The sequence below is a fragment of the Lygodium microphyllum genome, chromosome 2 (genome assembly GCF_053477565.2).
Source record: "Lygodium microphyllum isolate KBCC chromosome 2, Lygodium_microphyllum_v1.1.10, whole genome shotgun sequence".
NCBI classification, from domain to species: Eukaryota; Viridiplantae; Streptophyta; class Polypodiopsida; order Schizaeales; family Lygodiaceae; genus Lygodium; species Lygodium microphyllum.
Genome location: NC_141136.1, coordinates 39,581,045 through 39,603,686, shown reverse-complemented (window position 1 = coordinate 39,603,686; position 22,642 = coordinate 39,581,045). Strand labels below are relative to the sequence as shown.

Here is a 22,642-nt window from a genome sequence, read left to right as displayed (position 1 = left end):
TATTTGTATTTGTTAAGCAGTACAAAACCATCCCCTAGGTGTGCATTTGTTGTTAATATTCTCTTGTTTGAAACGTTGTGGTGTGTTTTGCTTCACCCAATTTATGAGGACTTTGATCTGTTGTTCAATTTACGGACTCTTGATTTCTTCTTTCAAGCTCTAATATGCGCAATGTTTGTGATTTGACTGGTGCAAGTTATGTGGTCTTTAAGGGTAAGTTGAAGTTATTTGCATGAGCCTGGCTTCTTGTGGATTGACAGGAAATGTTTCTGATTCGCTTTAACAGATGGAAGAGATCTCCTTGCTTGAAGATGCAGTTGCACAGCTAGATGAACCATTCTTACTAATGATTGTGGTACGATCTCTATATAGAACTTTGTGTTTGCAAAGGTGCACATCTGTCTCTAATAGCAACAGCTTGAAAATAACATGGCTAAATAGTTGCATATATACATCAAGCGACACATAACTTCCATTTAGATGCTTCATAAAAATTATTATTGAGTTTTGGGTAAAGTCAAAGACAGAATTAACACCATCCATGTAACGGCAAAATAATAGTGACTGTTTTGTGCAACTCAAATTAAAAATACAGCAGCAATGCAAGGTTACTACCAAAAGGAAAGTGAAATCATAGACTTTCCACATTCACTAGGGATATGCGCCCTACTATTTATAAGTGATTGAAGAAGTTCTAGAAGGGATTCCCATTGGTCACTGCTCTTTAGTTTTTTGAGATCCCATTGGTTCCATTGTTGGGTGCACTTGCTGTTGTGTATCACATGGAGAACTTAGGAGATCATTTGTAGGAATTTTGGTGTGATCACAATACTTGGGCTGTAGGCCCTTTCATAGTCTCATGAACACATTGGAAAACCTGCACTTGGAGGGCATTAGGGGTGTTACATCCTTGGACATGTCAAAAGAGGCAAGTGAGTTTGTACGTAAAGCATGATAATTGATTGCACTATTCTAAGTTTGAGATGTAAGGGTCAAGTTGACAACTTACAGGATTCAAGAGGACTAATGGAACTTAAGTGGTTTCTCTTCCATTGAGCGTGCATGGAGGATTAGTTTATGGAAAGTGTGAGCTCTCACCTACTTCTTCACATGGTTCACACTCTACCTATCCTTTGTCTATCTCTTTCTTGATCAAGGGTCAGCTGGGGCCATCTCAAGCATCTCCATCACACTTACCCTAACCTTGCAAAGGCGGGGAGAAGATTGGCATCTCTCAGTCAATGCCAATCATGGGGGATGCCCTATAGGTCGTGGGCCTCCAGATCTCCCTCATTGAGAGAGATAAGCGGTGATGGGAAAGAAGATTACCCTCTTGAAGTTTAGCTGTAAGGATGATAGGAAGTTTGTATACTACCAAGTGGAGGAGGTTAATAGTGCCCTTGCTTCCATGTGGCAATCAAAGGGATTTAAGATTCATGTGTAGAAGTGTTGTACAGATGGAGTAACTCTTTGGTGGGAGTCATACATCATGACCCATGATTTGACATGGTATCATAGCATACCTTTTCTTGACATGGTATCAGAGTAGAGGTTCTTAGAGAGCTAAAGATACTCTTCATTGGAGAAGGCAAAGATAGGTTGCGGGTTTGTCATCACCTTCAGATCTCCCCTATTTCTATTGTATCATTGGGAGATACCTTTCCCTCCCCTCCTCCCTTTATGTGTTTGCCATGCTCGTGCCATGGCCTCTACACAGATGGAAGGACCGACCATTGGGTGCACCTCCTGTGGCAAGAACGGTCATACCATTGGTGTCATTGACCTTTGCTCCCTATCCCACCGAAGATTGTTGTCATACCTGTTGGAGATGTAATCCACATTTGCTAGAGAAAACTAGCTCATAATCGGTGCAATGGTGATGAGTTGAGACTAGGTTTGAATCCTAGGCCAAATTGAGGAAGATTTCCATAATTGGATAGACCCAAGGTCATCCATCGCCTTAAGGTTTTGGGGGCTAGATGGCTAGCCCAATTATGGGAAACTTCTGGTTAAGTGCACACTAGTGTGAACAATACTGGAATGGGTGACCTCTCAGGAAGGGGAGGTACAAGGGGCTCCCACCCAAGTTCTAACTTGGTATTGATGAGTTGAGACTAGGTTTGAATCCTAGGCCAAATTGAGGAATATTTCCAAATTAGATAGACCCAATGTTATCTATCACCTTAAGGTTTTTGGGGCTAGATGGCCAGCCCAATTATGGGAAACTTTTAGTTAAGCGCACAGTGGTGTGAACAATATTGGAATGGGTGACCTCTTGGGAAGGGAAGGTACAAGGGGCCTCCACCAAGTTTCTAACTTGGTATCGGAGCTTAGATTGCTGAGCTTGGGTGGCACTAGGATCTCAACCAAGGTGTGGCTTGAGGGGGGGGGGGGGGGGTTGTTGGAGATGCAATCCACACTTGCTTGAGAAAACTAGCTCATTATCGGTGCAATGACGATGAGTTGAGACTAGGTTTGAATCCTAGGCTAAATTGAGGAAGATTTCCATAATTGGATAGACCCAAGGTCATCCATCACCTTAAGGTTTTGGGGGCTAGATGGCTAGTCCAATTATGGGAAACTTCTAGATAAGTGTACATTGGCATGAACTATACTGGAATGGGTGACCTCTCGGGAAGGGGAGGTACAAGGGGCTCCCATCGAGTTTCTAACTTGGTATTAGAGCTCAGGTTGTTAAGCTTGGGTGGCACTAGGACCTCAACTAAGGTGTGGCTTGAGGGGGGGTGTTGGAGATACAATCCACACTTGCTAGAGAAAACTAGCTCACTATTGGTGCAACGGCGATGAGTTGAGACTAGGTTTGAATCCTAGGCTAAATTGAGGAAGATTTCCATAATTGGATAGACCCAAGGTCATCCATTACCTTAAGGTTTTGGGGCCTAGACGGCTAGCCCAATTATGGCCCAATTATGGGAAAATTTTGGTGAAGCATACACTGGTGTGAACAAAACTGGAATGGGTGACCTACTAGGAAGGGGATGTACAAGGGCCCCCCACCTAGTTTCTAACTATACCATTGAACCCGGCAGTCGTTATGCCAACTCCCCATTTTGGGCCACAAAGATCATTCTGCATCAGCTATTGGATTTTTATGCTCCAGGCAATAAGATGCATTTGATGCGTTCTAAGTCCTCTCGAGCAAATGAAGGCTTTAAGACCCCACGCGGTAATAAGCCCTCTTGGAGATTGCCACAATGTGCTATGGAGGTTTCCCCCACCTAGTTTCAGGTGCAGTGGCTTCCATGGCCATTGGTTTTGCAGTCTGCTCCACTGAGAGACAATGGCTGTTGGGTATCGTCTCCTTGTTAATCCACTCCTTTGAGAGATAGCGGTTGTTGGTTATTGTCTCCTCCTTAGTCCACTCCTTTGATACCCTATTGCTTGGAGGACTGCGTTTCGCTCCCTTCACAGTGCCAGTTCCCTATAGGACTGCTTGAGCTAGGGCAGTTATCTTCGAGCTTTTGCTCCATGGTATCAACATGGTTCATTCATCATGATAGAGTGACTCACAATTCATCATCTTCTTCACTCTTCTTTTTTTGAAATTTTGAGTCTTTTTTTTTCTGTGTGTTTGCCATACACTATGTTTCATCCTACAAACTCTATAGTCTCTTTGATATGATATGAGTGCATACTGTCTTGCCACTTTTCTTGACAGCCACTCCACGTATTGGGACGGAAGAATTGTCACCAATGGTGATGGAACCCCCTTTGGCATAGAGATCTTGAAGCTAATCCTGTTGAGAGGTCTCTGTCAATAGGACATGGGTTCTCCTTGGTGGAAGAAGCAAGTGTAGTATCTTCAACCTTAAATAAATGAACAAAGATCAAATTTGTAATAGTAGGGTTAGCCTTTGAATCCTTTGAATTGTCTTTTGCCTTCAAATGGGGATACTCGTGCCAACACTTCTCCTCCAGACGAGTGCCCTTCTTGTAGTGTGGGCACTTAGGCTTAGACTTCTTCTCATCCTTCTTGTCATTCTGTTTCTTGTTATTGTTGTTTGCCTTCTTGTTCCCCTTCTTGTTTCCCCCTCCTATACTTCTGGTAAAAGCCTTGGTAGAGATGGATCCTTTGGCTCCTATCTCTTCGCGACACTTGTCATTCTCCAATATAAGCAGAGCTAGCTCCTCCCAAAGAAGAGTCTCATGTGCTCTGGAGGTAAGAAGGTTGGTGTAGAAAGCATTATATTTAGGAGATGGTCGTTGGGTAAGGAGAACCATTGGCATATCCTCTGAAGGTATCATTTGACTAAGGGATGCAAGCTCATCCTGCATATCCTCCATTTGGTTGATGTGATCCTTCATAGAAGGAGAGTTATCAACGGAGAGCATTTGAAGCTGCTTCTCTAGGGTGATATGGTGGGTGAAAGTCTTTTGATGGTACAAGGAAGAAAGCCTTGTCCAAACTTTTGCCTCCATCTGCAACATGTGTACATGAACAAGGACAGAATCTTGTAGGCTCATAAAGAAAATTAACCAGGTGTGTGAGTTGAGTCGACCCCAAAGGACTACATGATCCATAGTTGAGCCTCCCACTTCGTAGGATCAAAGGGAGTAATTAGATCCATTCAACCAATCTTTGGTAAGGAAGGGAGAATGAGCTTTTGAACAAAAGGTGCCATTATAGGCATTGGCAGGCTAGGACAAGCCCTATGGGAGACATGGAGAGAGGGGGGAGCTGAAGGCTGCTGCAATCTTTGAGACTTGTCAGAAGATGGTGTCAATTCAGAACAGGGCTTGAATCTCTGATCTTCGCAGTGATCACAATGCCTATCTGAGGGAGTATGAATAGACTCCTCATTTGAGTCATCAAACACATTGAACGGGTGGTACTCCATCTCTTTAGACTTGCACACACACTAAATCTGCTGTGTTTTGCTATAAAAGAACTTGAATGGAGAGAATAATCAGCTACACCTGCATTTTCAGTAGCAGTGTGGTCTCCTCTAGTTGGAACTTCTGTGTCATCACTTAGGCAATGATACTGCGTGAAAGTGTGCAATGGAAGAGAAACACGAACAGGGAGATAAAAAAGACAAGAAAGATAGCAAGAAGAGAAGTGAAATCTTCACTGAATCTGAAATGAATGCTGAATACAATGATGGACTGATCAGTCCTTGCACACAGCCCAAAACATCAGTGAGGGCACCAGATCAGGCTGATGACGATGTTAGCACTCGAGATAGAGGAGTATGATGTAGGGGTGTGCAACCTGCAGAAAACTTAGATGATCTTCCCCCAACTGTGTGACTGCTATAAATAGCCAAAAGTGGCCAGAACTGGCTGATCAGCTGAAGGGGAATAAAATAATGCAGTTGACAGTCATAAACCGGCTGATCAGCCTGCCTGGTGTGCAAAAATGCTGATGTCAGTTGGCAAACAGGCTGCCCTGCTCTACCTAGGCATAGTGTGAACACTGAACACACCTGAACACACTCAAAAAGAATGCAGATAAACTGAATAATCTAGAATGGTCAGAGCTCCAATGTTTCTGTCAGACTCTGATGGAGCTCTCAACCAAGAGATGAGTGATTGACAAAATGGCAGGCTAATAAGCACATCTTGCATGTTCGACTAGCCTTAGTGCAGGTACTTCTGCCTTAGACCTCTTGTCATAGTGATGGCGAGGATTGTTTTTCTGCAAGAGACACTTGTTTGCAACCCATGATTTCATGATGGGCGATGCTACAAGTCTACAAGTAAAGAATTGGTCAAGGCGTGTTGTGTGGCTCTCTAATAGTGATCTCAGAAGGAGTCACCATTGCAAAGTGCAGGAATGTGGAGGGAAAGTCTAGTTGTGCCAAGGTAGTGTGACTAGGTATATCAAGATTCGTCCTGCTGCAACCTGTGACTTCATGATGGATGATGTAACAAGTCTGCAAGTAAGGAATTGGTCAAGGTGTGTTGTGTGGCTCTCTAATAGTGATCTCAGAAAGGAGTCACCATTGCTAAGCGCAGGAATGTGGAAAGGAAGTCTAGTTGTGATAAGATAGTGTGACTATATACATAAAGATTTGTACTTCTGAAGTTGTGGGAAGGCAGAGTCTATGCACATAAAGATTTGTACTTCTGCAACCCATGACTTTGCGACGGACAATGCTACAAGTCTGCAAGTAAAGAATTGGTCAAGGTGTGTTGTGTGGCTCTCTAATAGTGATCTCAGCAAGGAGTTAACGTTACTAAGCACAGGAATGTGGAGGGAAAGTCTAGTTGTGCTAAGGTAGTGTGACTATGTGCATAAAGGTTTGTACTTTTGAAGTTGTGTGAAGGCAGAGTCTATGCACATAAGGATTTGTACTTTCTGAAGTAAATATACCTTCATCCCAAACCGAAAAAGGCATATACAGTGGTTCAATATTTCTGTTTACACAGGACCAATCTCTAAATCAAACTGTGTACTGTTGGTGTAGATCAGTAGGCAACTGACATTTGGCACATGATGCTTAGTATAAATCATATTCACGAAAGTAAGTTTTGAAACCCAACATTGTTTGCAAGAGGGAAAATCTGAAGTTGAAAAAGAGTTGATGATCATCATGTTTTAAACTTTGGCTATTCATTCTGCTTTAACTAATATTCACAGATCTAGACCAAAGATGTATTTATTCTGTGCTTTGATATGAAAAGGGTGAATTCAACTCTGGGAAATCATCTGTGATAAATGCCCTTCTTGGGAAGAGATATCTGAATGAGGGAGTTCTTCCAACCACAAATGAAATAGCGTTACTCCGACATGCTAGTAGTGGGATTGATGGAAAGGAAAGATCTGAGAGGCATCCAGATGGACACTTCATGCACTATTTGTCTGCTGAACTCTTGAAACAGGTGAATGCTGATGTTAAGGTTTCTAGTTTGCCTGATCCAAATAGACTGTATTATATGCAGGATCTGGACTTTCTGTGATGTTCTCATAATTTTAAGCTTCATTTGGTCAGTGCAGATCAACCTCGTAGATACCCCAGGTACAAACGTTATACTCAAACGGCAGCAGAGACTTACAGAGGAGTTTGTGCCTCGGGCAGATTTGGTGCTCTTTGTCTTATCAGCAGATAGACCTTTTACAGAGAGCGAGGTAAAGGGCCAAGCACAATAGTGTGTATGCTATATTGATGTTTGATGTGAGACTTGCAATGAACATTTCACTGAATGGGAGAGACACACAAAGTTGAAAGTACTGGTGTAATTGCACTCGATAATTTGCAAAATAATACCGCAGTGATTAAACAAAAAGAATAAGGGGAGAGACTTCAAATCAAATGTACAAGTTGATGAATGCTGTAATTTAGAAAAATCACATCTGATTCTGCACTTTGAAGAGGATAGGCCCAAAAACTGGAAATCCCAAAGCCTGGAAACTGGGTGCCAAACCCTGAAGAGGGTAGACTCGAATCAAGGTAATTGGATGTGGGAAAAGGCAAAGATGGATGGACAGGCAATACCACTAATGCCTTTACAACTGATAATTATTACAGTTGATTGACAATGAAGGCAGAAGCTTTAAGCCCTAAACCCATTATGGACAATTATCTAGGTAGAAGCCTAAACCCCTAACCCTTCTTTCCCTCTCTCCCTTATCCCCCTCAAAGAGAAATCTCACGGGGGGTGTCATTCCTTGCCTTCTGCTGAGGCTTTAATTAGTCCTGTCATCTCTGCCTCCTTTTTACTTGACCCTCCCTCTTCTTCCTTCTCTCGTAACTTCTTCTCCCCTCCCCTCCTCATCTTCTCGACCCTTTGTGCCCCTCTTCCTTCCCTTGCAGCTGCCTTCATCGCTAGTACTGCCCGATTTTCTCAATGAATATGAAGAATGCTGCAGTGATTTGTTGTTGTCAATGCATGATCCCAAGCTTTCACCCAAGACCAATCCCATGCGATGAATGATATCTGATTCAACAGGTAGAAGATAGTTTGGATAGTAGATACCCTCTTGTTCATGAGTTGTGCATGCATTATTAGATCAAGATTAATGTGTTCAATGGCATTACTGACTTCCATTTACTTGACCACTGGGATTTTGAATAGCTATGCCATTTGGGAAGAGAATGTCAATTCTTCCAGGTTAACCACTAACAAGAATGAAAATAAAACTCAAATCAAAGCCTGCACTCTAGGATTGTGTCCTCAAGAAGTAGGCAGCAAGACAATTTCTAGACAATAGTATCGGTAGAGTATATGGTAAACAATAGCTTAATGCAAGATGATGCACTAGGTTTCAAGCAATAGGAGGAGCAACATGACATAGTCACACTTACCACATCATTGAAATATCTCATACGAGGTAGATGATCCAAAATTAATCTATTAAATAATCCATGCATAGCAGATAGGCACAAAGATGGGGAGCCAGTGCTAAGTGTCAATATAGTGTTCATGTGCCAAAAGTACCTTGTGGGTGGAAGGCTAGAAACAGACGTTAGATTGTAGATGACAGTAAGGGACAGCTGAGATTGCGATGTCCTCCGCGAAAGGGGTGTGGGCAACAAGCTGAAGACATGTGAAACCTTCAAAAACGAGATGTCTAGCTGAATCGAGGGCAACATACCTATTTATAGAAAGTTTGGGCCCTCCCAAGTGGGTTTGTGCTTATGGAACCTAGACACTCTCTAGGAACACATTTCTTTTAAATAAACAAGGTTACTTCATTTTAAGCATGTTTTGGGGCTGTTTAAGTGAAGCTAATGCATTTTTTAGCTCAACAGTTATGCAAACTCTAGGAGAGTAGAATGGATACTTCCTTAGCTCAGCGTACTAGAAGGGTTGCTAGGCATGTAGCACATGATGTAGGGGAGGCCCATTTGGTTGATTTTATAGAAGTAAATCATTGTGATAAGTATGTGTTCATGAGCCCATTGCTAGATAATGATGAGCTTACCTCCTTGGATGAAGCTCAGAAAGACGCACATTGAATGGAGGCCATGCAAGAAGAGTTAGACTCTATTGCCACTAACTCTACATGGGATATTGTGGATACCACTTGGTAAGAGAACTATTGACACGAAATGGGTTTTTTAACTCAGACACAAGGCTGATGGCACTATTGATAGGTACAAGGCACGGTTGGCAGCAAAAGGCTATGCATAGAAGAAGGGCATAGATTATGAGGAAACCTTTGCTCCTACATCCTATATGAGTACGGTAAGTATCATTTGGCCGTAAAATTTTGGCTTGATGCTATCATGTGTGCAATGTATATGCTGAATCATAGCCCCACCAAAGCTTGGACTGATTGTACGCCTTGTGAGGTGTGGCATGTCATGATTGATATGCATATTTGCATGTCTAGCATATGCATTGGTACAATAGCCAAAGAGACAGTAGCTTCAAGTTAAAGCTATCAAATGCATTTTCATAGCTTACAATTCGGAAGGCAAAGGGTACCACTTGTATAAGCCCTCTAAAAACAGTGTTTTTGTGAGTAGAGATGTGGTATTTGCTGAAAATGCAGGTCAACCCTTCATTGATTGCAGAAAATCAGCCATTTGTCGGATCGATGGAGATGTTTAACAGCTTATTCCTTTGTTTCAGCATAGTTCACCAAAAAATGGTCATTTCCAGCCATCTATCGAGGGGGTACAACAACAAAATCAGCCATTATTGCTTGAAATTGACAGCCGGAAATTTAGGCCATTGATTATGATATTGCTAAGGATTCTGTTTATCATGAAAGGGCTGCTTTTCGAGGAGCAAAGTGTGTTACTAGATGGCTGTTAGTGTTAGAAGTGGATGCAGTGATGGAAGCCTGCAAATTGCTGTAATAGACTGCTGAACACAAGAGACAAAGAAAAGAGAAAGAGAAACACTGCAAAAGAAAAGAACACTGCACAAGGAACTTAGAGGCAATGAGATACTCGGGAAATGAGGGATCTTTAGAGAGAAAAACATGCCAAAAATACAGCCTCGCAAGGATTGCACGAGTTCCAAGCAGTAAAGAAAGCACATAGATAAAAGATCAACCATAAATAGAGTGTAGTGAGGAGAACACGACATCTGGATGCACATGAATCCTCTCTAAAGCTGAGCAGTGGACAAAGTGAGAAAGCGGACCAAAAATAATCAGAACCAGCCTGAAAATATTGTTGCCTAGCCGTGCATAGGAGCAAACAGCCAAAATGCAGGTGTTGATCAATAAAATGTAGGTAGGAGACACCAAAATGCAGATTTGGAAGGGTTAGTAATAGGTCCCCAGCCCTGAAACAGTCCCAAAAAGCTGAAAACGAAAATGATAGTCTACAAAACACTCAGGAAATAGTCTGAAAATGATCAGAAGATGGTCATGTGGCTGTAAATCAGTCGCAGCAGCTAGAACAGGTCAAATCAGCAAATGAAAAGTCAAAACTCAGACCTGAAACAATGTAAAACAGCATCGGGAACAATGATCATGCAATTTGATACTATGTCAAAGGTGGATGCAATGACGAAAGTGTGAAAATTGCTGTAATAGATTGCTGAACATGAGATAAAGGAAAGAGAAAGAGAAACACTGCAAAAGAAAAGAACACTACACAAGGAACTCAGAAGCAAAGAAATACTTGAGAAATGGAATCCATATGCCAAGATATGAGACAATACAAAACCAATGTGAGTCACTGGCTATGAAAGCACTGACATTGGCTCCTCTCCCTCCACTTGAACCAGTCAGGTGATGAATGATCAATGAATGTAGAGGAGAAGCCTGAATAAATAGACAAATATAATGCCATAAATCATGTCAGGTCAGCCCTTGTAAAAATGCTAAAATGACCATCATAAAATGCTAGGAAAAATGTCTAAATAATCAGGACAATATGTTGGTGCCCTAGTCCACTGAATCATATGCACAGACTTAGCCACGAATCGACATATCTACTAACAGTCAAACACCTTATGGGATAGCAAACAATATGTTTCTCTTTTTGGTAAAACTTGAGCAGCCACTAGACATGCTTAATCTCATCTTATTGCACAAGCTCTCGTTGCTACATGTAATGAAGAGCTCATTTCTTTTAATGATGCTTCTCAGAGTGAGCATTGGATGATAGCCATGCAGTTAGAGTTGGATTCTATACACAAGAATGGCACATAGGAGTATGTGTCTTGTCTCCTTCTCATAGGCGTGTCGTAGGCACAAAAGCGGGCTTACAAACTAAAACAAAAATCTGATGGTTGCATTGATCACTACAAGGGGTCCCTTGTTACCAAAAAGTATGTCCAACAACATGGGATTGACTATGATGAGACATTTGCACTCACTTCACGCATGACTCTTCTTTGTAGTGTTATTGCTTTGGCTGTCCATTCTTATTAGTGTGTGCATTAGTTAGATGTGAAGATTACTTTTTTGAATGGTGATCTTTATGAGAAGGTTTATGTCACTCAACCTCTTGGCTTTGTTCAGAATGACTTATAGAGTAAGGTGTGTTGGTTGCATTAGGCCCTCTATAGTTTGAAATAAGCACCTAGGGCATGGTACGGGAAGATACATGCATATTTGGTTGTTCTTGGCTTCAGTAATCTAAAAGCATGCTTTATGTTCGTAAAGATGGGGAAAATCTCTTGATTCTCATTCTTTATGTGAATGACATGTTGTTGACTGGTGTTAGAGATTGACATTCCCTAGATACACAGTTTCAAATCTGGGCAGTTTTGTAGTAGTTTCTCCAGATAATCCACATGGTAGTCGGTCCATATAGTAGGCGGCAGGGAGTGTAGGTGCCATCTAGCATAGTCGATCAGGTTTGGTGCAGTCGGAGAGTGTAGGTCCGACAACGGCTGTCCAGTTGATTGCATTAAATGCAGAGAACCTGCATTATTTTTGGCATTTTTCTTGGCCTATTTATTGGCCTTGATTTCAATTGTCTCCAACAATTGTTTTCACAGATTTCAGGTTGCAAACCGTGGAGATTGCCCTCAGGACTGATGGAGATTTAGATCTTCGAGATGGAGACATATGCAGATATTCTCTATGTCGTGTTGTCGCAGCGCGTAGGGTTGAAGGTTACCACAGGGGTTTGGCAAGAAAATTTGACAAGATAGATGGAGATGTGTCTTCAAGAGATAAGTAGATTACAGTGAATGTTTAAAGGTTCAAGAGGTACTTCACCGTCAATCACAGGGGTTTGAGAGAAAAGAATATATGGGGGTTCAAGAGCTTAGACTCTGGAGATGATAGAGATAAGAGAAGGGTTGAAGGTTTCAAGCCAAGTCCTTGAAGATGTTAATAGAGCTTCCAACTGCATGTTCTTAGCAAAGATCACAAGAGTATTATCTCATAAGTTCTAACTCAAATCAAGCTTGTTTTCTTGATTGTAAGAGCAATAAAAAAATCAAGTACAATATGCTGTCATGTATCATAAACAACTTTGCATTCCATCATTCATACATGATGCCATAGCATGAATCAACTTTGCATGATTACATTCAATGTAGACTGTTAGGGACAAAAGCTTATGAGTCAATTAGAAGGCTTGTAGGGCAAAGAGACTTGCTTGAAGAGAGCTTCAAATTGAGTTCCTAATAAGGATAAGTTACCACAGCCAAGAAATAAGAGAAAACACTCCTCTTAGTTCAACTCAAAGCATCTATGAATGATCTATAAACATTGCCTTGCCATAGGGGCTTATAATACTTGCATATTTTGACAAGATGTCTTCTGTAGAGTAAAGAATGAATTTAAAGAACACTGCTGTAGCTAATTCTCTAAATATGACTGAAGATATCAGCTCCAAATCAGCCCACGGAAGAGAAGGGGTTCGAAGAAATAGAAGACGTAGAAGAATACTCAGAGAAAGAAATAGAAAATGTATAAGAATACTAACAGAGATGAAGCCTGTCAGTTTATTCCTGCATTATGGGAAGATAAAACTCTTGTAGACAAAAACGTGTATAAAATAATGCTTTCCTCTATGCTGCTTAGATCGCTAATATGATGCTTCCATTGACTCCGAAAGGGGGGTATAATACTAGGATACCTGGCTAGAATTCAGCCAGATTACTCTTTCATCTCCCACTTTGGAGTGCTGTTCATTGCTTGAAAACAGCGAAATCGCGTGTCGCGCGATTTCGCCAATCTCTCTTTTTACATAAAATCCTCTCAAATTAGTTGAAAGCTACATGCTTTTTTTTTACATGTTATTATAATCTAGAAGTTGTCTATAGTTGTATGGAGTTTTACAAAATATAATATCTAAAATATCAAAAATTGGCTAAAACTTGTCCAAAAATCTAATATTTTTGAACCATGGATACTAACACTAATGTCTAAAATAGCATTGGCTCTCTAAATCAATAAGAAAGCCACACACTAGATTTTTTTAACACGGTATGCGCGCTATTTGGACCATACAAAATAGTTTCAGAAATGTGTACAATGCTCGTGTAAATAAAGACAAAGTGTACTTAAATCATAACACTGATACATGAAATAAATACATGATCGCACAATGAAAGAGACCGGTATAATCATGGCAAGATACTACTACTACATAGAAATTATCTACACAGATCACGTGGCCAAAAAAGAAGGGTGTGTGAGCTCCAGGGATCCAAGGGCGAGCTAGTCCGAAACCTCGTCCCGCCGCAAAGGAGCATCGAATGGACTCTGCAAAAAAAGAAACAACTACACATCAATCCACCATACAATAATGCATTCTAATTAAACATGGTAACTACGGTCAAGAAAGATGAGTGACTTACAGGGCCGTTCCGTCCATACAATCGGTCGATCAATTGAAGGAGTGACCTAGGGTAGGGACCCATTTGAAGAGGAAAATTTTAGTGCGATATAAGGTTGCATTTTCAGTGTTCAAGTGCGAGCAAGAGGGCTGCACATCAGAATAAGGCTGAGGCGAACGTGGGGGTACGAGATAGGAGAAGATTTGCGAAAATTGCTAGTTGGTTTTGTTGTTAGAGAAGGAAGAAGGTTGCGTTTTGGGCCTTCAAGTGCAGATTTTACCTTTTCATCGCTTCCAGTGGGTGAAGGAGCAAGATGAGCGAATAAGAGCCCTAGCACGCTGTCTTCTCACAGACAAAGGGGGTTGCTTTTTGTGTTTTGTGCATACATTGTAGGTGAAGATGCCTTCTAAGGCCGAGGTAGAGTTTCAGGCAATCATGGACTGGAAGGTGCCCATCTTATCGGCTCTTCCATCAGATCAAAAGCTCGATGGCAAGAATTACTGCATTTGGCAGGTCATGATGCTTGCCATTTTGGAGTCCTATGATTTGGCAGAGCTTGTTACGGAGGCTATTCATCGTCCTTCCTTGCGCGATGAGTCCAAACTATCTTCCAGTGATAAGGTAGAGTTGGCAAAGACTCAGGCACATTTAAACTCAATGCTCGTATGTTGGGATAAAGGCCCATTTTCACCTCCGTGTACAATGCACACACACTATTCAGTTGTACATGTGAATGCACCATTATATCCCCCAAGTATAAATACATTTTATTCTTTGTGTACCAACACATTGTTGGTATACTCAAATCTAATCGTACTTCCACTCCCTCTTTGACTCTAGGTCACTGTTACTCCTCGAACGACTATTCATTCCCAGCTGAGCTCAAACAACTGGTATCAGAGTACAGTCTGTGCACACTTCTCGAGTCAATAGACACAATTGACAGGCGATACACAATCAACAAATAAAGAGGCCGTGAAGAAGACCAACAGCCGAGCAGAAGATTGCTCGAGGTGACCAATAGGCGTGTGACGTGATTACGTTGTAGACCAACGTTGACGGGGCAGTGAGGACTAGCAGCAGAGCATGTGGGCACCGGATGTGTCACTCTAGCAACCCACGCCAATTGGCAGGGAGCGTCGAGTCGCCCACAGCCAGGCGCCACATGATAGGTTAGGCGCACCTGCAACTGGGTGTCACGCAACTCGCTTGATGAGTAAACGGAAATTGCAGACATTGTGCATGGTGACCTCAATCAAATTGGGGATTTTGTGAAATTTGTCAGAATTTTGCTCTTTTGAGTAAAATTTCTTGACATTGGACTCCAAAAATTTGGCACTTTTTATGCATTGGTAAATTTTTTCTCAGTTGTGTCAGATTGACTGACTTCTATGCGCTACTGGACTTGAAATTTCGGGGCTTTGTGAAAAATTTGGTAAATTTCTGCAGTTTTTTGCCTGTGTGGGGCTGGTTCGTATACAAATAGCAGAGATTTATTACTGTTTGAGGAAGAACAACATTGTGTTTACTGGTTTAGCTTGTGCTTCTACAGTCCAAGGCATTTGCTTTGTGTTCGTGATAAAATAGTTGCAACTTCTTCCAGTTCAGATATCAAGAGTTTGATGGAAATCAAATGGTTTGATGGTCATCGCTTTGACCTTTGGAAAGACCGTATGCAGGGTATATTGTTTCTAAAGGATTGTGAGGATGCTTTGCAAGAAGCTAAACCCGCACAAATGTTTGATGCAGATTGGGCCAGAGTAAACAAAAAGGCTATGGCTCACTAATAACAACTTGACAGACATTAAGGGGTTAGATACATGTTATGCAATATGGGAGAAGTTGAAAACTACCTATGAGATCACCATATGTGTTAATTAGGTGCATTTAATACGCAAGTTGGTGAATATGCAACTGGATGAGTCAAAGCCTGCAGCTGAGCACTTGAGTGTATTTACAGGTATTTTAAATCAGCTCAAGGATGCAAATTTGGATCTTGATGATAAGTTGAGGGTGATCTTTTTGATCATGACACTACTTGATTCTTGGGAGACCTTGGTGGTTTCTCTCAACAATAACCCCAATCTCTCATATGATGGGGTGAGGGGTTCAATCTTGAATGAAGAAATTAGACGTATGTCTAGTGGAGAAGGCAGCAACTCAGCTTATAATATAAGAGGTAGGGCTGAAAAAAAAGAAGTAAATGCAAGATAGAGAAACAGAAGCAAAAGCAAAGGAAAGGAAAAAAGTGACATTACTTGCTATCACTGTGGTCGAAAGGGCCACAAGAAGCTTGATTGCAGATATTACAAGAAGGAACAAGAGAGAAAGAAGAATGCAGAAGACAAAAAGAAAAAGGAGGATAAGACAGATGTATCTAAGGTAGCCAAAGGCAAGGAAAAGGCCAATGTGGCCTCCAGCGTAGTCATAGAGGAGCTTTCGGATACAGAGATTGATGTATCATGTGCAATTGATTATGATGCCCTTGTATGTCACATGCATGATATGCAGATTACCAAGGTTGATGTGATTGATGCACTTTTGACAGTTGATGATGGTGTCACTCAAACTTGGATTGTAGACTCTGGTGCCTCTTTCCATGTAACTCCTTGCTTGGAGTGTTTTGCTACGTTCAATGTAGGCAGTTATGGAAAGGTGTATCTTGGAAATAACCATGCTTGTAGCATTGATGGGATTGGCACTATACACTTGTCTTTAGATCAAGGGCAAGAGCTTCTGTTGAAAGATGTTAGATATGTGCCTTGCATTAAAAAGAGTTTACTATTTGTTGGTCAGCTTGACTTGCATGGTTACACTACACTGTTTGGTGGTGGTTTGTGGAAAGTGAAAAAGGGTTCCATGTTGATTGTAAAAGAAAAAAAAAGGGCACTTTGTATTGCTTGCACTGTAAAGCTTTGAATGGCAAGTTTCTTGCAGTTGCTGAAATTGATTGTCATTTGGAGTTATGGCATAAGAGATTAGGCCATATGAGCCAGAAAGGACTTGATGTCCTTACCTCTTTGAAGAGGGTTGATGGAAAAGGCTCTAAACTTGACTTTTGTAATAAGTGTCAGTTTGGAAAGCAAATAAAAAATTCCTTTTACTCTGGTGTCTCTCGTAAGTCCAATGTCTTGGACTTAGTGCATTCTGATGTATGTAGTATGCTCGTGAAATTGTTGGGCAGTGCTGCATATTTTGTCTCTTTTATTGATGATTGTTTCATGAAGATTTGGGTTTATCTATTGAAAAAGAAAAGTGAAGTGTTTGTTGTTTCTAAAACTTTTCATGCATTTGTGACCACTTACATAGGTAGAAAGCTGAAATGCTTGAGAATTGATAATGGGGGTGAGTTCACATCCACTGAATTCAAGTCTTTTTGTGACTTGCATGGAATTAAGAAGGAGCTTACAGCTCCTTATAGTCCTTCAAATGGGGTGGCTGAAATATATAATAGGACTTTATATAAAAGAGTGCGGTGCATGCTGTGCATTGCTAATCTCCCTCATGAATTTTGGGGAGAGGCACTTAAAACTGCGGTTCACATTTGTAACCGCTCTCCAAATAGGTCCTTAAATAATGGCATCCCTGAGGAGGTTTGGTCTGGCAAATCGGCCTCATATGACCATTTACGCATATTTGGCTGTGATGCTTTTGTGCATGTTAGAGATGAGCTGAGGAACAAACTTGACCCAAAATCCACCAAAGGCATTTTCATGGGCTATGGTGATGAGGGTGAATTTGGCTTCAGAGTGTGGTTACCTCAGTCCAAGAAAATTATTCGTAGCCGTAATGTTGTGTTTAATGAGGCAAAATTGTTGAAAGGTACTTTAGTCTCTAATGAAGATATGAAAAAGGTCAAATTTCAGAATTTGCAGCCATCTATTACTTCAGATGATGAGCCTCATGGTGCTGTACCACAGGCTGAAACTGAAGATCAGCCGGTTACTTTTAAGCCAAATGATGATGGATAGCAAATAGGAGCACAAGGAGGTCATGAACAACAAGATAGACTTGTTGATGTTGACAATGCAGGATGTTGGTAATGAAAATGAAGGTGCTGTACAGCATGAACAACATGCTGAAAATGGCTTACAACAGCCAATAAATGCTGAAAATAACATACCTCTAGATGTAGACCCAATTCTTGAAAATGTTGATCATTGGGTATGCAGGTATACACTCGTAAGAAGGCAACCACATAGGTATGACCCGTACAGATAAGGGTCAGCAATAAGCGGGAGCTAGCTATGTAGGAAGAGATTAAATCTCTTTATGTTGATACTTGGGATCTTGTGTCGTTGCCCAAAGGAAGGAAGCCTCTTTCAAACAAATGGGTTTACAAAGTAAAGACAATTGATGGGAAACCTAAGTACAAAGCAAAACTGGTTGCTAAAGGGTATGCATAGAAGGAAGGGATTGACTTCCAAGAGGTCTTCACACCTGTTGTGAAGATGACTACTCTACGTGTACTTTTTGTTCTCACTATTGTATTGGACTTAGAGCTGTATCAAATGGATGTAAAAACAACTTTTTTGCATGGTGATATTGATGAGAAAATTTACATGAAACAGCCTGAGGAACGCAAGCTGTATGGGCTAAAGCAAGCACCACGACAGTGGTATAAAAAGTTTGATACTTTTATGCTATCTCATGGGTTTACACGTAGTATCATGAAGACATATATTTTTGAAACCTCACTTAACATGTGGATTTATTTTAAATCACATGATTAAGTAAATGTTGCACATGTGAGATGGAACTGGGATTAAAGTAAATTTACGAGGACGGGACTTGAAGAAATCACAGGATGCCAAGGCAAAAGTTGCTATAAGTTATGCTGCACAGGTACTTGGTAGTGTCTGGTGCCAGTTGGTTGTCTAGGTCATTTATTTGGCCATAAGTGTCAGTTGGTAACACTAGAGAAGTGGTGTTTAATGGTACCTAACATCAATCTGATGGTCAAAGATAGCACAAAGACACTCAAGAATGGAAGTTGCTTAGCCAATTTAATTATTGGACAATGCTGGAAAAACCAGTTCGGAAGGTTGCCACTGTTAGAGTGTAGCGATGCGGAAGCATGGGACCAGGACTGAGAGAGAGTGAACACAGAGAAAAGAGAGAGAGAGAAAGAGACAGTGAAACACAAAAAATCTGCAGTATAGAATGCTGTATAGGAATGCAGAAATATACATGGGTGCAGAGAGAATATCTGTATATGTCTTTGCCTTGAGGACCTCGATCTCCGTCAGCCTGCATGCTGTCTGTGTCAGATACAAGTAATCAGAATGTGTTGGAGGATTACTATAAATAACATAAAAGAAAATGCCAAAAACAGAAAATTTGTTCGACTGCACAGCCTGGCCACCGACTGTAGGCTGCCTTGTGGCACCTGCGCAGATTGTTGACGTGGCCTGCCTGTTGCTCTGTCTAGGGAATGATATCTCTAATGTTAGCAGAGTATTTGTCAGCTCATGTGTGAGTCTGAGCTTGATCTGGGCTGGGCATTTTTATTAGGTATTTTAGGTTTTTTCTAGTGTGGCATTTTATGCCATTGGGGCATTTTATGTATCAGTCGGCCAGCATTAATGCTGTCCGACCAGCATTATTGCTCCCCACTTTTTCAGCCTATTTATACTCAGTGGCTCCTCCTCAGTCAGTCACTTCATTTTCACCATCTGCAGACTCTGTGGAGAGAGGAGCCAGTGCCAGTGACCACACAGCCAGTGACTCACTGTTGTATGCGACTGCCTCGTGTTCAGATATATGGATTCCATTTCCCGTGCATACATTTGAGTTCTCATCTGTATCGTGTTCTTTTCTTTTCTCTTTTTGTCTTGTGTTTCAGCAGTTTATTTCAGCACATGTTTATGCTTCCACCGCTGCTCCACTTCTGACATGGTATCAGTTTTCAGGATTTGTGTTTCTGCTGTGTTTTCTTGCTGATTTCAGGACTGTTTTGTACCCCTGCTGATCAGACGACTGCTGTTGCAGCCAGGCGACCTGTTTTGGGGCTGTTTTCAGCCTGCGTTTTTTGCAGTTTTGCCATCGCCTGCTGCCTCTGCACCCTCTGCTGCCTACGCACCCTCTGCTGCCTGCGTTTTTCATCTGCAGCTGCTAGTGACAGTTTACTACCTGTTTTCTCCAATTTACAGCCTGCGTTTTGCTGATTCAGCATCTCTCGTGGCTGGGTGGCTGTTCCTTCAGGCCGTTTTCTCTGTTTTTGGCAGTTTTTGACTGATTTTTTGACTTTCTGCAGCAGATTTTGTCTTCTATTGATCAGATTTTGGGTTATATTGCATGTGAACTCTCTTTTTCTGTAGTCTGTGCTTGTGTTTTGGCTGTGTTTCCTCTCTAAATTCCATCTCTTCTCTACTTCTCTTCTTATCCTCTCCATATGGCTCCTCCGTGCACTTCCCCTGATGCTAAGTTGCATGAGACATCCTTGAGATTACAGGGGCGGCTTCCAGCACATTATGGAGGTGAGGCTTATGTAGCTTCAGAGAGGGGTGACAGGAAGAAGAAGTCGAAGGCCCAGTGTTACCACTGTGGCAAGAAGGAACATTTGCGGAAGGACTGCAAGAAGTTAGCGGCTTCCGGGAAGGAGCAGAAGACGAAGCGGGATGCTGACTCTACCGATGAGTCCTCTCCTTCATCAGACTCCGACTCCGCTCCTCCGACCAAGGTGAAGTCCAAGGTGCGGAAGGGCTCCTCTTCTTCGGATCGAGGGAAGGGCTTGGTGGCCCCTTCCTCGGCTGCTTTCTAGTGGTGGTGATGAGGTCATCCCTCACGACTCTCTTGTGCCAGAGAGGGAGTGTGAGCGGGTGTTCAGATGGGGCAGCCGCGCCTCATCTATATTTTTATACAGGTGCACAGGTTCCAAAGAGGGACGTTCCTGACGCATCGACTTCAGTCTGGCGGAATCAAATCGTGGATCTGGGATTGACATCCAGGTTCATGCTGAGCTGGTTATCTGACAGAGAGCGGGAGGCTTTCGTCTGGAGCTCACATGAGGGGACACTTTGGCGGTCTGGCCAAAGGCGGGGAATCCATGGTCACCTATGTTCAGAGGCATTTTTGACAGGATGGTCTTTTATGCTCCTGCGAGACATTGGTGATGGATACAGAGACATGCTATGATCTTCTCTATTTTCAGGTGTTTGGTACGATCGACATCGACATCAGGTTCTCTTCGAGGCACCTTGGTGGTGGCTTGATCACCCACTGCTTGGGTATCCATGGTTCTACTTGGTGGTTCTATGTTATATAGTTTCTGATCCCTTTTCATTGTACTATTGTATTGTATCAGATCACTCATGATCTGAGAGAGGGTGTTAGCAGAGTATTTGTCAGCTCATGTGTGAGTCTGAGCTTGATCTGGGCTGGGCATTTTTATTAGGTATTTTAGGTTTTTTCTAGTGTGGCATTTTATGCCATTGGGGCATTTTTATGTATCAGTCGGCCAGCATTAATGTTGTCCGACCAGCATTATTGCTCTCCACTTTTTCAGCCTATTTATACTCAGTGGCTCCTCCTCAGTCAGTCACTTCATTTTCACCATCTGCAGACTCTGTGGAGAGAGGAGCCAGTGCCAGTGCCCACACAGCCAGTGACTCACTGTTGTATGCGACTGCCTCGTGTTCAGATATATGGATTCCATTTCCCATGCATACATCTGAGTTCTCATCTGTATCGTGTTCTTTTCTTTTCTCTTTTTGTCTTGTGTTTCAGCAGTTTATTTCAGCACATGTTTATGCTTCCACCGCTGCTCCACTTCTGACATCTAACACCCCCTCTCAGAGCTTGGACAGTTGAAAAGACTGAGGGATCTGGCATGTCTCTGAAGAAGAGCTTGGGGAAGCACCTTCCTGAACAAATCTGCAAGATTATCCTCCGTCTTGTAGTACTCCCATCAATGGTCCCATCCAGAAGCTTTTCCCGAATGAAGTGGTACTGGATCTCAATGTGCTTCGTCCGGGCATGGAATACATGATTTTGTACCAAGGCAATGCAACTTTCATTGTCGCAGTGCAGAAGAGTAGGACGAGTCTGGGGGAAGCTAAGCTGCTCCAACAATCTTCGAAGCCACACAACCTTACATGTGGTGGAAGACGTGGCCTGATAATCCGCCTCACTAGAAGAAAGGGCTACCATGGGCTGCTTCTTGCTACTCCATGAAATAACAACTGAACCCAAGGTAAAACAATAGCTTGTCCACATTGCCAGCCCAATCCGAGTCACTTCAACCTGCAAAAACGAAAACTGAAGCATCTGTACCTGCTGGATAAGAAATTCCTAAGTCAGAGGCTCCCCTCAAATATCAAAGAATCCTTAGGGCAGACTGCCAATGCACCTGTTTGGATTCACTCATGAACCCAACCAAAAGACCTACATCAAAACAAAGATCAACATGAGTGTTGAGTAGCCAAATCAAGGAGCCAATCAGCTGACGGTAGCGGGAAGCATCCGTCAAGGGAGAAGTTGAGTATGAAGTGGCCTTTCAGTTCGGATCCATAGGAGTAGAAATGGGCCGACAAGTCTCCATCTCAAAAGTCACCAAGAGCATGCTTGGAATGAGAAGGCTAACTTGTTCCTCTAGGAGAAATAAGGGTATCGGTGTCTAAAGCCAATCCCTAGTTGTATGTACACACTTGAGGTGGAGGTCGTGTGTTGTTTGCCCTTTATGTGGACGACTTGATAGTGATAAGTGACCAAACTGAGTTGGTCGAATAGACGAAGGCAGCACTTCATGAGAAGTTTGAGATGACGGATATGGGACTTTTTCACTTGTTTCTAGGTCATGAGATCTATCAGATTCTGAGGGGGATCTTTATCTCCCAATAGTGGTATGTACAAGAGCTCTTGATTACGTGTGAGATGGAGGGATGTAAGACTCTTACCACTCCTATGGACTTGAATTGGAAGGCTACAACTCATTCCAATTCTCCTTTGGTAGATGCTCCCTTGTATAGGTAGT

The 22,642-nt window shown here is 42.1% G+C and overlaps 1 protein-coding gene across 4 annotated transcripts in view; it reads left to right on the top strand.

The window, feature by feature from the left end:
- Positions 1 to 22,642, top strand: part of FZL (FZO-like protein) — a 30,866-nt gene that overhangs the window by 1,987 nt on the left and 6,237 nt on the right. For 3 of the 4 annotated variants that reach the window (XM_087692241.1, XM_087692240.1, XM_087692248.1), the window contains exons 3-5: positions 287 to 355; positions 6,649 to 6,846; positions 6,962 to 7,093. In XM_087692241.1, the coding sequence (XP_087548367.1) occupies positions 287 to 355; positions 6,649 to 6,846; positions 6,962 to 7,093 (399 nt within the window). The remainder of the gene's footprint in view (positions 1 to 286; positions 356 to 6,648; positions 6,847 to 6,961; positions 7,094 to 22,642) is intronic. The other variant, XM_087692244.1, reaches the window with a different exon arrangement.